Genomic DNA, 16,103 nt, shown 5'->3' with positions numbered 1-16,103 from the left:
ACACAATGCAAGACCGGTTCTCCTATTAACTGCACTGCAAATAATCCTGACAAAACAAACCTCTGGGAGAAAAAAATTCCTTGAATTCCAACCTGTGTCCCTAGGACCCTATTATCCATTTCCCAGGGATCCCAAACATCTTAACGCAAGTCTGAGCAAGGACAGAATATCGCCCTCCACAAGATCCGGTCCCGGATCAGGGGCATGTCCTGCCTGATTAAACAGCAGATCACTTATTTGTATGATGAAGAAATGCGTAAATTCTGTTAACCCAAAAAGAATTACTTCCGTCAAGCCAGAGCCCAACAAAGTCTTTCCCTTGCCAGGAATCGCTAAAAAGCGAAGACTTAGGGTCAACCCCTATAGAAACAGGCTCCTAAAATGACAAATGAGCTTTGTTTCCCATACCAGGAGCCGAACCCGGGCCGCCTGGGTGAAAAGCAGGAATCCTAGCGCTAGACAATATGGGAAAAGAATTAGCCAACCCAAAAGGCTTTTATCCTAGCCTGGTTCCTTATCCAGGGAAGATTCTGAATTAGAAGTAACAGAAAACACATCGGACCATACGCCGTCACACAGTTGGTCGCCATTACAAGCCTTTGTGTATGAACCTTTTTACGTTCTTACTATACTCTGAAGGTATCGTAGAACCTTTGGCTAGGAAGACCATGGGAAAACATCCTTTAGATGAAAAGGAATGCAGTTCTCCATCCCAATAACTCACCGGACGCCCTAGGTAACACCCATAGTAACAGAGTCGTCCAGGATAGCTAAAACCTCCTAAGTAACAAATGGAGGTAGACAAGCTAAGACAAAGGAAAAATAACCTCAGGAACAAAAGAATGTAAATTCTATCTGAGTCTGAGAATTCATTATCAGAAAATCCCGAAGTATCTTCCTCTTCGTCAACAGGGAAGAATTATCTGGGATAGCAATTTTTAAATCAAGCAAGCTGATTGAAATTAATTCCTTTAGAAACGTTCACTTTTACATAGGAAAAAACTATGATGTATGAAATGTTAGAGGAAGCGCAGGACACTGTATGTGGGCCATAAGTATTGTGGAACACTAGAGGAGAAATTTGTGGTATAGGTTGACCACAGTCAACAGACTCCCATAGTAGTAGGAGGTCAGAAAAGAAACAAATTCTTTTTTTCCTTCTTTTTTTTTTAAAAAACACAAACGTTACTGTCTTTTTAAAAATTAAGAAGTAAATCATATGTTGCACAAACTTATACCATTCCTAAGACATAAAGGATGTATTAACAAACAAGTAAACAGTAAAAAAAAAAAAAAAACCCTTTAAGAAAGACTAACAGATAATTCTGTTACCGTCTCTTTAAATGTTAAAATCAACTCATTTACTGCGTACATGTCCAATCTACATCCCAAAGGATGGCTGAAACAAGAAACAGAGAAATGATAGCAAATAAAATGAATTAAAATGTTACTGTCTCTTTAAATTTTAAATAGCAATGTATACTTCAGCCCGCAGTACATCGTTGGTTTACAAAATTGCTAAGTGTATCAGGTTATAAAGTAAGCATGCAACACGTATCCATCATAGTACATCCTTGTGTAGAGAAAGATCTTAGACTGAAATTTTACACAAACATATCTAAATCGTGTAATCTTATTTATTAGAAAAAAACATAGGTTGTAAACTGATCCGGAGCACATATGCAGCGCTATCCGGACCCACTTAGAACAAAACAAAGTATCTTCGTCTTCATCACACAGAGAGCTCATCGAGCCGAATCAGCCTCAGAAACTGCTCTATTGCTACAAACCAAAGAGCAAGTGCGGCCTCAGTCGGCCCCAAGCCCCGCCCATCGTGGGCGTGACACTCCCGTCTAAGAATGCATAGACATTCATGGACGGCTGAAGAAAGGCGCCAAAACAAAACCCCGCCCCTCGTGGGCGGAACAATACGAACTCTCCCGGTCGCCATTATTATAAATAAACAAAGTTACTGGGAGATCGCATGGAACCCTCTAAGTTAGTAAAAAAACCGGAACACCGGAACAAGGCATCAAAAGTGTATGTTTATCCTTTACCACAACAATAAAGAAACACTAAACCGAAGGCTGTATTTCACACTGTTATCGGGCACATCCCACATGATATCCTGCCCGGTTACAATGTCTCTAAAGCCACTCTCCTTAGCCCCAGTGCCTGCATAAAAATGTGCTGCTAAAAATTCTTCTAATTATCGGGCACAGTGTTACATATATGTAACAGCAACATGTCTCAGTAGGAGTTCTCTTCACAATATAGCTCCTAGTCGTGTCTCTCACCCACTACAATGCCATAACCTACTATGTGAAGGCTGAGTGGTACATAGTAAATAGGGGAGTCCTTACAATAAAGGTACATTACCCCACTATGAAATAAGTAGTATATACACAGCCATTTCTGAGTTAGTACTGTCCCAGAAAAATAAAAGAGCTGCACATACCTCTATGCTGAGCGACAGCATGATCAGTCCCACAGGATCAACAGGTCTTCTCCCTCCTGCAGTTCTGTGGAGACATACAACGCCTTAGTTAATATTTGCTAAAACCATATTCTGAAGGGCAGCACACAATATGGGAGGCGCAGTGAGAATTTAATCCCACCAGTTCCCATTGCTTTAAAGCCACCTGTAGCTCTGCTAACAAGAGGGAGACAAGGAATACGGCTACACCCTGTGATAAAATAGTATTCACTGGTACCATTTTAAAATAAAAAACTCTTGATTGAAGAATCTAAACTAACACCTCACTTTACCTCTTCCTATCACTAACACAGGCAAAGAGAATGACTGGGGTGGGAGGGAAGGGAGGAGATATATATACAGCTCTGCTGTGGTGCTCTTTGCCTCCTCCTGCTGACCAGGAGGCGATATCCCATAAGGATGAAATCCGTGGACTCATCGTATCTTGTAAAAGAAATCTGAAAACTACGCTCTTGAAACAAAGAAATATGCCTAATATCTCATCCTGGATCTTATCCAGGGGAGCTTCTGACTTAATAGAATCAGACAACACATCAACCAAAATGCTGCCGCACTAATGATGGTATTAGAGTACACAGTTGGATGCCCTTGTCAGCCCTGTTGTACATCCCCTTTTCTAATTTTTGTCCATACAACCTTTGAAAACCACTAAGGAAAAAGTTGTTCTCTTAGCTAAACTGGAACTACTCCTTTCGCCCTAGGAAACGTCTGCCCAACCTCCTTAGCTAAGTCGGTTATGGGAGACCCCTCTGTAAGTATAGGGAATGCGGTCTACACCACTCCTTATAACTCTCTGGACGCACTAGGATAGGTTACACCAGGATAGTGCGAAAGTTGAAAATAATTCCTCTAGTAAGGTTAGGTTCCACGTGGAACAAACATATAAAAGGGAGCACAGAACCCTGCATGTGTGCCCTAAAAATCCGTGAACACTATAAGTTTGAGGAAAAACAGGAGTGTAATCTTTGAATAAAAATCGCCACAAAAAAGCGTTACTGACGCTTTAAACTTCTTAAAAGGAACTTCTTATGTCTGTGTCAGAATATTCCAATTAGCATGATAACCTTGTCATTAATAGACATTACTATGTACATTAAAGCAACTCTGCCTGTGCAACAATTCCATATGAAAATTGCAAGGAACCGCAGAGCACAGCATGTGGGCCAGAAAATATCTTTTTTTTATTTGGAACCCTACATGAAAAAATTGTGGCATGTATCGACCAGTGTCAACGGACTCCTAAACACCATTGAGATGGAGTATTTATAATAAAAATTGACATAATTGACACAGAAACTAACTCGTGTGCTTCTGTTCCATCCTAAGACACAAAGGATGAACTGAACAAAATAACAGAAATAATCTTAATAAAATAACAAATAAAAAGAAGCGTTACTGTGCTTTTTAAATTTTAAAAGAAGCTTCTTATTTCTGTTGCGCAAAAAAACAATCCAATTAGAATGTTACCATTGCTGTTTATATACATTGTTAAGTTCATGAAATAAGCGATGTTATGTGCAACAATTCCATATGAAATTTGCCAGGAACCGCAGAGCACTGCATGGGGCCATAAAAAAAACTTGGGACACTATAGGAGAAATAGTGGCACGGATAGACTGGTGTCAAGAGACCCCTAAGAGCAATCTTCAGAAGGAGAATATGTAGGAAAAAGTGACACATAAAAATTGTTACTGTTTCTTTAAATGTTAAAGGAACATTATCTTTAGTGCGTGCTTGTAACATCCTAAGACACCAAGGATGGACCAAACAAAAACAACTGAAATAATTATGATAAAAACTGTCCCTTTAAATTTTAAAAAGCAACATAATTCTTTATTCGTGTGCATTACTCTGAAAATGCAAACTGACCACTTATTATGCGTATATGTGTTGACATAACTAGAAAAGGAAATTTATGTTTACCTAATAAATTGATTTCTTCTACGATACGACGAGTCCACGGATTTCATCCTTACTTGTGGGATATTATCCTCCTGCTAACGGGCAGTGGCAAAGAGCACCACAGCAGAGCTGTATATATAGCTCCTCCCTTCCCTCCACCCCCAGTCATTCGACCAAAGGTTTTAGGAAGAGAAAGGAAAAGCTAAAAGGTGCAGAGGTGACTGAAGTTGTAAAAAATAATATATAATCTGTCTTAAAATGACAGGGAGGGCCGTGGACTTGTCGTATCGTAGAATAAATCAATTTATCAGGTAAGCATAAATTTCCTTTTCTTCTACAAAATAAGACGAGCCCACGGATTTCATCCTTACTTGTGGGATACAATACCAAAGCTACAGGACACGGATGAAAGGGAGGAACAAGACAGAGACCTAAACGGAAGGCACCACTGCTTGAAGAACTTTTCTCCCAAAAACAGCCTCAGAAGAAGCAAAAGTATCAAATTTGTAAAATTTGGAAAAAGTATGAAGGGACGACCAAGTCGCAGCCTTACAAATCTGTTCAACAGAAGCATCGTTTTTAAAAGCCCATGTGGAAGCCATAGCCCTAGTAGAATGAGCCGTAATTCTTTCAGGAGGCTGCTGTCCAGCAGTCCCATATGCCATGCGGATTATACTTCTCAGCCAAAAAGAAAGAGAGGTAGCCGTAGCTTTCTGACCCCTACGCTTCCCAGAATAAACAACGAATAATGAAGATGATTGACTGAAATCCTGAGTCGCCTGTAAGTAAAACTTCAAGGCACGGACCACGTCCAGGTTATGTAACAGACGCTCCTTCTTAGAAGAAGGATTAGGACACAAGGAAGGAACATCAATTTCCTGATTAATATTCTTATTTGAAACAACCTTAGGAAGAAATCCAGGTTTGGTACGTAAAACCACCTTATCAGAATGAAATATAAGATAAGGCGAATCACATTGTAACGCTGAAAGCTCAGAAACTCTTCGAGCAGAAGAAATAGCAACTAAAAACAGAACTTTCCAAGATAACAATTTAATATCTATGGAATGCATAGGTTCAAACGGAACCCCTTGAAGAACTAAATTCAAACTCCAGGGAGGAGTAATTGGTCTAAATACAGGCTTAATTCTGGACAGAGTCTGACAAAAAGACTGAACATCCGGCACATCTGCCAAACGTTTGTGAAGCAAAATTGACAAAGCAGAAATCTGTCCCTTTAAGGAACTTGCTGATAACCCTTTCTCCAATCCTTCTTGGAGAAAAGACAGAATCCTGGGAATCCTAACTTTACTCCATGAGTAACCCTTGGATTCACACCAATAAACATAGTTACACCATATCTTATGATAGATTTTTCTAGTGACAGGCTTTCGAGCCTGTATCAAAGTATCGATGACCGAATCAGAGAATCTCCAAGCAGTCAGCTGCAGAGAATGTAGATTTGGATGCAGGAAAGGACCTTGAATGAGCAGGTCCTGTCTCAAAGGAAGTTTCCACGGTGGCAGAGAGGACATGTCCACTAGATCCGCATACCAAGTCCTGCGTGGCCACGCAGGCGCTATCAGGATTACTAAAGCTCTCTCCTGTTTGATCCGAGCAATCACGCGTGGAAGGAGAGGAAACGGTGGAAACACATAAGCTAGGCTGAACGACCAAGGTACTGCCAAGGCATCTATCAGTTCGGCCTGAGGATCCCTCGACCTGGATCCGTAACGTGGAAGCTTGGCATTCTGACGAGATGCCATCAGGTCTAATTCCGGTCTCCCCATTGGCGAGTCAATGAGTCAAACACCTCCGGGTGGAGTTCCCACTCCCCCGGATGAAAAGTCTGACGACTTAGAAAATCTGCTTCCCAGTTCTCTACTCCTGGGGATGTAGATCGCTGATAGATAGCAAGAGTGGGTCTCCGCCCATCGGATTATCTTTGATACTTCTATCATCGCTAAGGAACTCCTTGTTCCCCCCTGATGATTGATATACGCCACAGTCGTGATATTGTCCGACTGGAATCTGATGAATTTGGCCGAAGCCAACTGAGGCCACGCCTGAAGCGCATTGAATATTGCTCTTAGTTCCAGAATATTGATTGGAAGTAGAGACTCCACCTGAGTCCAAACACCCTGAGCCTTCAGGGAATTCCAGACTGCGCCCCAGCCCAATAGGCTGGCGTCCGTTGTGTCTATCACCCACGAGGGTCTGCGGAAACAAGTCCCCTGGGACAGATGATCCGGCGACAACAACCAAAGAAGAGAGTCTCTGGTCTCTTGATCCAGATTTATCTGAGGAGATAAATTTGCATAGTCCCCATTCCACTGTCCGAGCATGCACAGCTGCAGTGGTCTGAGATGAAAGCGAGCAAACGGAATGATATCCATTGCCGCTACCATTAATCCAATGACCTCCATAAACTGAGCCACTGATGGCCGAGGAATGGACTGAAGTGTTTGGCAAGTATTTAGAATCTTTGATTTTCTGACCTCCGTCAGAAATATTTTCATGTCTACCGAGTCTATCAGAGTTCCCAAGAAGGGAACCCTTGTCTGTGGAACTAGTGAACTCTTTTCTATGTTCACCTTCCAGCCATGAGTTCTCAGAAAAGACAACACTGTGTCCGTGTGAGATTTTGTCAGTTGATAAGTTGACTCCTGGATCAGAATATCGTCCAGATAAGGCACCACTGCTATGCCCCGCGGTCTGAGAACCGCCAGAAGGAACCCTAGAACCCTTTGTGAAGATCCTGGGTGCTGTGGCCAACCCGAAAGGAAGAGCCACGAACTGATAACGTTTGTCCAGAAAGGCAAACCTTAGGAACTGACGATGATCCTTGTGAATAGGAATATGAAGGTATGCATCCTTCAAGTCCACGGTAGTTATATATTATTGACCCACCTGGATAATAGGTAATATTGTTCGTATAGTCTCCATCTTGAATGATAGAACTCTGAGAAACTTGTTTAGACACTTGAGATCTAAAATGGGTCTGAAAGTTCCCTCTTTTTTGGTAGAGAGGTCTTTTACACAGCGTAAGAACGCATCTCTTTTTATCTGGTCTACAGATAATCGTGAAAGATAAAACCTCCCTCTTGAGAGAAAATCCTTGAATTCCAGTTGATACCCGTGGGTCATGATTTCCAGTACCCAGGGGTCCTGAACATCTCTTGCCAAAGCCTGAGCAAAGAAAGAAAGTCTGCCCCCAACTAGATCCGGTCCCGGATCGGGGGCCGCCCCTTCATTGAGCAAAATTCCCTTCCTGCTTCGTAGAGGAAGAGGAAGCAGAGGGTCCTCCTTTAAAGTTTTCGAAAGGAACGAAAATTATTTTGTTTACCCCTCATCTTAACCGACTTATCCTGAGGTAGATGTAAAATGTCCACAGCACTTCTATATTCAATAAACTTTAATCAGACATATGTTTATGTCTGATTAAAGTTTATTGAATATAGAAGTGCTGTGGACATTTTACATCTTTTCGGATTATATGCGGGGTTTGGCAGTTTTACCCCTGTCTTCACGGGCACTGGTTACAGGTGTGCTGGCCCTCACTGGGATATTCTTATCCTGAGGTAGGGCATGGCCTTTACCTCCAGTAATGTCAGAAATAATTTCCTTCAATTCAGGCCCGAATAGGGTCTTGCCCTTTAAAGGAATAGCTAAAAGCTTAGATTTTGATGACACATCAGCAGACCAAGATTTGAGCCATAACGCTCTAAAATGGCAAATCCTGCATTTTTCGCCGCTAATTTAGCAATTTGAAAAGCGGCATCTGTAATAAAAGAATTAGCTAGCCTGAGAGCCTTAATTCTATCCAAAATGTCATCTAATTGAGTCTCAACCTTCAGAGACTCTTCTAGAGCATCAAACCAAAAAGCTGCTGCAGTAGTAACTGGAACATTGCAAGCCGTAGGTTGTAAAAGAAAACCCTGATGAATAAATAATTTCTTTAGAAGACCCTCTAACTTTTTATCCATAGGGTCTTTGAAAGCACAACTGTCCTCAATAGGTATAGTTGTACGCTTAGCCAGGGTAGATATAGCTCCCTCCACCTTAGGGACCGTTTGCCAAGAGTCCCGAATGGTGTCTGATATGGGAAACATTTTATTAAAATTAGGAGGGGGAGAGAACGGTATGCCTGATCTATCCTATTCCTTTTTACAATTTCCGAAATTCTTTTAGGAACCGGAAAAACATCAGTGTAAGTAGGTACCTCTAGATATTTGTCCATCTTACACAATTTCTCTGGAGGTATCACAATAGGGTCACAATCATCCAGAGTCGCTAAAACCTCCCGAAGTAACAGGCGGAGGTGTTCAAGCTTAAATTTAAAGGACATGACGTCCGAATCTGTCTGAGGTAACACATTCCCTGGGTCTGAAAGTTCTCCCTCAGACAGCAATTCCCTGACCCCCAACTCAGAGCACTGTGAGGGTACATCGGAAATAGCCAATAAAGCATCAGAGGATTCAGTATTCACATTATTACCTGACCTACTGCGTTTACCCTGTAACACTGGTAATTTAGATAATACCTCTGTAAGGGTAGTTGACATAACTGCAGCCATCTCCTGCAGAGTAATAACCACAATAGTCGTTAAACACTTTATTTATTGATTTAAACCATTTTTTGAGAAAGTGTACTGCGCCTTTAAGAAGTAAAAAAGCGCACAAATTTTCCAAAACTGCTTCAAAACGTTAATTTACTCTTTAAAATTAACTACACCTAATCAATGGCTCCAAAAATGATTGCACCCCAAGAGTAAGGGGAGAAATAAACCTCTAAAATGTATTTATAGTCACAAATGTTAGATTTGAAAAATATAACCCCTGCACCTCGCCACAGCTTTGCTGTGGCGCCTACCTGCCCCCAGGGTACTTCAAAATGACTCGACAATGATCCGGTTAACAGAAAACCAGTCTAGGCTCAACCAGAGCTAATGCCTGCTGCCTTCTAAGCCAGAGTAAAGTGCGCGTCTGAGGGCGCGAAAATAAGCCACGCCCATCATGTCCAATGATTGTATAGGCCTGAACAGCAGCATGGTGAAGCGGTTTAGAGTATAAGCCATGTGAATTTATTTAACCACTAAGTACCCTCAAAATACGGCCAAACTGTTTATTTGCAAATCCTGCATTTTTCCAATAAAAACCGTTAAGCATATTTCTGCCTCACCCAGTGTCTCTTTATAATGCTGTTATAATGCTTGGCCCAATATGTCAATAAAATAAATTAAACACAGGTTTCTCAGTAATACCCTTTGTTTTACAGGTCTACTGCTTACCCCTTCCCTTGCAGGGAAATAAATGTCAGCCAGTTCTGATATACCAAGTCTTCTCAGAAATAAAGGGCTGCACATACCTCAATGCTGCTTGTAGCATGAAACCGCTCTCCACACTGAAGATGTCTCTTGTATTACCTTCAGAAGCTCTGTGGGAACCAACATGGATCTTAGTTACATCTGCTAAGATCATTAACCTCAGGGCAGAAATCTTCTTCCATATCCCCCTGAGGAAAAATAGTACTCACCGGTACCATTTAAAATAAAAAACTTCTTGATTGAAGAAACTAAAACTAACACCTCACTTTACCTCTTCCTAGTATAACACAGGCAAAGAGAATGACTGGGGGTGGAGGGAAGGGAGGAGCTATATATACAGCTCTGCTGTGGTGCTCTATGCCACTTCCTGTTAGCAGGAGGATAATATCACACAAGTAAGGCTGAAATCTGTGGACTCGTCGTATCTTGTAGAAGAAAGCAAACACTTTCAGGGCATACTGAACCTCAGCTATTGTACTGAGGTGTCTACGTGTTATCTTTGTGTGTTAGGAGGCTGGCGTTCTAATACTGAGCAAATCTGAAGTGCAATACAAACTCTGCCCTCCGGATATTCGTAATGGAGGGGGAGCGCAAATAATACAGACACGATAGAGCTCCGCCCCTCGTGGGCGTGCCAGCACTCCATTCTCCTGCACTCTCCTGAGATGAAGGAAGAACCCAAAAACAGCGGGAAGAGAACTCTGCCCATCGTGGGTGTCACTAACTTAAGCTCCAGGTCGCCATTAAGATCTTATAGATCTGACACCGGGAGGCATAACACTGAGCAAAAAGAAAAAAAGTTTAGCCGAGTATACTACCGCATTGCCGGTAGCTCTATTACCCATAATAGTGGTACAAAACACTTCCCCACTGATCTCAATTGATGTGTAAAGTGTCCTTTTGTTCCCACACAAACTTCTTAAGCCCCGGTGTCTGCAAACAAGATGTGCTGCTGTCTGAGAGCCGAGTGTTCTGAACCATGAGGGAAGTCCTATAATACTGAGCAAATCGTTCTATAAGAGACATTTCCCCACTATCAGATGGATAAGTGCACAGTCGTTTCTGAGGTAACATATGTCCCAGAAAAAATAAAGGACTGCACTTTACCTCTATGCTGAGCGACAGCATGTCAGTTCCCACAGGGTCAAGAGGTCTTCTCCCTCCTGCAGTTCTGTGGACACATACAGGGCCTTAGTTAATATCTGCTAAGACCATCATCTGAAGGGCAGCACTCAGTGTGGGAGGCGCAGTGAGAGTTATGTCCCACCAGTTCCCATTGCTTTAAAGCCACCTGTAGCTCTACTCTAGAGGCTGACAAGGAATACGGCTATACCTTATAATAAAATAGCACTCACTGGTACCATTTTAAAAATAAAAAACTCTTGATTGAAGAATCTAAACTAACACCTCACTTTACCTCTTCCTATCACTAACACAGGCACAGAGAATGACTGGAGTGGGAGGGAAGGGAGGAGCTATTTATACAGCTCTGCTGTGGTGCTCTTTGCCGCCTCCTGCTGACAAGGAGGCAATATCCCACAAGTAAGGATGAAATCCGTGGACTCATCGTGTCTATAAAACGAAAAGTTCAATTTTAGTCTCATCAGAACAGTGCACCTTCCTCCATACATTTTTGGAGTCTCCCACATGCCTTTTCGCAAACTCAAAACGTGCCATTTTATTTTTTGCTGAAAGTAATGGCTTTCTTCTGGCCACTCTGCCATAAAGCCCAACTCTATGGAGCGTACGGCTTATTGTCGTCCTATGTACAGATACTCCAGTCTCTGCTGTGGAACTCTGCAGCTCCTCCAGGGTTACCCTAGGTCTCTGTGCTGCCTCTCTGATTAATGTCCTCCTTGCCTGGTCCGTGAGTTTTGGTGGGCGGCCGTCTCTTGGCAGGTTTGCCGTTGTACCATGTTCTTTCCATTTGGTTATGATAGATTTGATGGTGCTCCTGGGAATCATCAAAGATTTGGATATTTTTTTATAACCTAACCCTGACTTGTACTTCTCAACAACATTGTCCCTTACTTGTTTGGAGAGTTCCTTGGCCTTCATGACAGTGTTTGGTTAGTGGTGCCTCTTGCTTAGGTGTTGCAGCCTCTGGGGCCTTTCAAAAAAGGTGAGTATATGTAATGACAGATCATGTGACACTTAGATTGCACACAGGTGGACATCATTTCACTAATTATGTGACTTCTGAAGGTAATTGGTTGCAACAGAGCTTTTTATGGGCTTCATAGCACAGCTATGTATCCAAAGGGGAGACAGTCGGTCTCCCCCTCCAGCAACCCGGCTCCCACCAGGCTACTTCCGTGGTAGTTCTGGCACCCGGGCAGAGTACAGCTGGTCTCTGCCCACCTCGCAACCCACCAATTCAGAGTACCAGTCCCCCACACAGCTGTGGTGAGGCACCTGGACATGGACAAGTTTTCCCCGTACTCAGGTGTAGTAACCATTTATTGTGGGTGGGCTGTACTACTAATTGTGTTTTATGGGTGGGTTGCTGGACTAACCAGGGCACTGACCGGCAGGAGGTCAGATACCCTGTTAGTCTGTTTGGAAAAGGGGAGAGATGCGACGAGACCAATCTTGCCACTATGCATTGGAGGGCCTGTTATGGAACATTATTTGGGCTGGAGGTACATGGGCTTAAGGATACCCAGAGACTGCATGGAAATGTGGAATTTTATATGCTGGACACCCCATGGTGCGTTAAGCTACCGCTGGGGAGAGGGGGTAACAAGCTCCTCTCCCATACATACTTCCAGCCGCTGGGGAATGGAGACTGTGCTCCCAATTCCCTGCATATCACTCTGCTGCTGGGGGACAGGACCAACTGTCTCTGCCTCCTGTAACTCAGCCTGCCGCTAGGGAATTGGGAGCACAGTCTCCATTCCCTAGCGGCAGGCTGAGTTACAGGGGGCAGAGACATTTGGTCCTGTCCCCCATCAGCAGAGTAATATGCAGGGAGTTGGGAGCCCAGTCTCCATTCCCCAGCGGCTGGAAGTATGTATGGGAGAGGAGCTTGTTACCCCCTCTCCCCAGCGGCAGCTTAACGCACCATGGGGTGTCCAGCATATAAAATTCCAATGCACAATGGTCTCGTCACAGGTGAATACATACGCACATGCCAATTTTTTTTTTCCATTTCTAAAAAATAGTTTTATGTATATATTTTTCTCATTTCACTTCACCAACTTAGACTATTGTGTTCTGATCCATCACATAAAATTCAGATTAATAAAACATTGAACTTAAGGCTGCAATGTAACAAAATAGGTAAAAAGTCAAGGGGGGGGGTGAATACTTTTGAAAGGCAGTGTATGTGCAATTGCACATTGTTTTAGACTGTTTTAATTATCAATCTTTTAGTGTCAAAATTTTAAAATTGTCTACTAACTTATATAATAAATACATCATACATTTATAACATAATATTGATTTTCACATCCTAGCCCACATCAAGGTGAGGCGCTCGGGCTATATCCATTTAATTTTTGAGTTCTTAGTTAATAGCTAGAGGTCAACACAGCCGGAACATATAGGACTCACACAGGCGCTAGGTATACAATCCTTTAGAATATACTGTGTACCTGCAATTCCAGCCAGCAGTTCATCCATGGTGCGCTACCAGATGGCTGGGGCAGAAGCATTTCCAAACACAATGGGCATGTACTGGAATAGTTATGTAGCTAATAATAACTGGAACTAGTATGTATAAGTTAACCACACTGAGTCTGTACTCATCTTCTAGTCTGTATATCCATGGTCAGAACTTACCCTTCCCAGAGCCTCCTGTTTCCTGAGTATGTCTTTGCACTTGCATCGGGGAAACACTTTCTGCACCAATTTCTTTACGGCAAAGTAATCCACAGTATCTGCGTACACATGTCTGCGAAGCTCATTCATATCCTGAGGAAGAAATATAAACAATCAACTAAGAATAATGTACAACTTGTGTAGTCACAAGAAATGTTAAAATGTACCACCCCTGTATTGTGTGACATTATGCAAACGTTACCTGCGTACACATTCTACAAAGATCTGTATATGTTTCTGTGTACCTCACTGTGTACTTGCTCAGGAAAAGGTATCTGTGTGCAGTGTGTGTGTACCTCACTGTGTACTTGCTCAGGAAGAGGTATCTGTGTGCAGTGTGTGTGTACCTCACTGTGTACTTGCTCAGGAAGAGGTATCTGTGTGCAGTGTGTGTGTACCTCACTGTGTACTTGCTCAGGAAGAGGTATCTGTGTGCAGTGTGTGTGTACCTCACTGTGTACTTGCTCAGGAAGAGGTATCTGTGTGCAGTGTGTGTGTACCTCACTGTGTACTTGCTCAGGAAAAGGTATCTGTGTGCAGTGTGTGTACCTCACTGTGTACTTGCTCAGGAAGAGGTATCTGTGTGCAGTGTGTGTGTGTACCTCACTGTGTACTTGCTCAGGAAGAGGTATCTGTGTGCAGTGTGTGTGTGTGTGTACCTCACTGTGTACTTGCTCAGGAAGAGGTATATGTGTGTGTGTGTGTACCTCACTGTGTACTTGCTCAGAAAGAGGTATCTCTGTGTGTGTGTGTGTGTGTACCTCACTGTGTACTTGCTCAGGAAGAGGCATCTGTGTGTGTGTGCAGTGTGTGTACCTCACTGTGTACTTGCTCAGGAAGAGGTATCTGTGTGCAGTGTGTGTGTGTACCTCACTGTGTACTTGCTCAGGAAGAGGTATCTGTGTGTGTGTGTGTGTGTACCTCACTGTGTACTTGCTCAGGAAGAGGCATCTGTGTGTGTGTGCAGTGTGTGTACCTCACTGTGTACTTGCTCAGGAAGAGGTATCTGTGTGCAGTGTGTGTGTGTACCTCACTGTGTACTTGCTCAGGAAGAGGTATCTGTGTGCAGTGTGTGTGTGTACCTCACTGTCTACTTGCTCAGGAAGAGGTATCTGTGTGCAGTGTGTGTGTACCTCACTGTGTACTTGCTCAGGAAGAGGTATCTGTGTGTGTGTGTGTACCTCACTGTGTACTTGCTCAGGAAGAGGCATCTGTGTGTGTGTGCAGTGTGTGTACCTCACTGTGTACTTGCTCAGGAAGAGGTATCTGTGTGCAGTGTGTGTGTGTACCTCACTGTGTACTTGCTCAGGAAGAGGTATCTGTGTGAAGTGTGTGTGTGTACCTCACTGTGTACTTGCTCAGGAAGAGGTATCTGTGTGCAGTGTGTGTGTGTACCTCACTGTGTACTTGCTCAGGAAGAGGTATCTGTGTGCAGTGTGTGTGTATCTCACTGTGTACTTGCTCAGGAAGAGGTATCTGTGTGCAGTGTGTGTGTGTACCTCACTGTGTACTTGCTCAGGAAGAGGTATCTGTGTGCAGTGTGTGTGTGTACCTCACTGTGTACTTGCTCAGGAAGAGGTATCTGTGTGCAGTGTGTGTGTGTACCTCACTGTGTACTTGCTCAGGAAGAGGTATCTGTGTGCAGTGAATGTGTATCTCACTGTGTACTTGCTCAGGAAGAGGTATCTGTGTGCAGTGTGTGTGTGTACCTCACTGTGTACTTGCTCAGGAAGAGGTATCTGTGTGCAGTGTGTGTACCTCACTGTGTACTTGCTCAGGAAGAGGTATCTGTGTGCAGTGTGTGTGTGTACCTCACTGTCTACTTACTCAGGAAGAGGTATGTGTGTGCAGTGTGTGTGTGTACCTCACTGTATACTTGCTCAGGAAGAGGTATCTGTGTGCAGTGTGTGTGTGTACCTCACTGTGTACTTGCTCAGGAAGAGGTATCTGTGTGCAGTGTGTGTGTACCTCACTGTGTACTTGCTCAGGAAGAGGTATCTGTGTGTGTGTGTGTGTGTACCTCACTGTGTACTTGCTCAGGAAGAGGTATCTGTGTGCAGTGTGTGTGTGTACCTCACTGTGTACTTGCTCAGGAAGAGGTATCTGTGTGTGTGTGTGTACCTCACTGTGTACTTGCTCAGGAAGAGGTATCTGTGTGCAGTGTATGTGTATCTCACTGTGTACTTGCTCAGGAAGAGGTATCTGTGTGCAATGTATGTGTACCTCACTGTGTACTTGCTCAGGAAGAGGTATCTGTGTGCAGTGTGTGTGTACCTCACTGTGTACTTGCTCAGGAAGAGGTATCTGTATGTGTACCTCACTGTGTACTTGCTCAGGAAGAGGTATCTGTATGTGTACCTCACTGTGTACTTGCTCAGGAAGAGGTATCTGTGTGCAGTGTGTGTGTGTACCTCACTGTGTACTTGCTCAGGAAGAGGTATCTGTGTGCAGTGTGTGTGTACCTCACTGTGTACTTGCTCAGGAAGAGGTATCTGTGTGCAGTGTGTGTGTACCTCACTGTATACTTGCTCAGGAAGAGGTATCTGTATGTGTAAC

General features: G+C 43.3%; 1 protein-coding gene across 1 annotated transcript in view; it reads right to left on the bottom strand.

The window, feature by feature from the left end:
• The window catches only part of LOC128652176 (ATP-dependent DNA helicase Q4), a 394,067-nt gene that overhangs the window by 330,453 nt on the left and 47,511 nt on the right, over nt 1-16,103 (bottom strand). The window contains exon 2 of the mRNA XM_053705114.1: nt 13,509-13,640. Within this exon, the coding sequence (XP_053561089.1) occupies nt 13,509-13,640 (132 nt within the window). The remainder of the gene's footprint in view (nt 1-13,508; nt 13,641-16,103) is intronic.

The sequence above is a fragment of the Bombina bombina genome, chromosome 3, assembly GCF_027579735.1.
Source record: "Bombina bombina isolate aBomBom1 chromosome 3, aBomBom1.pri, whole genome shotgun sequence".
In the NCBI taxonomy this organism is placed as follows: Eukaryota; Metazoa; Chordata; class Amphibia; order Anura; family Bombinatoridae; genus Bombina; species Bombina bombina.
Note: the sequence above shows the minus strand (reverse complement) of the source record. Positions and strands in the feature narration are given on the sequence as shown.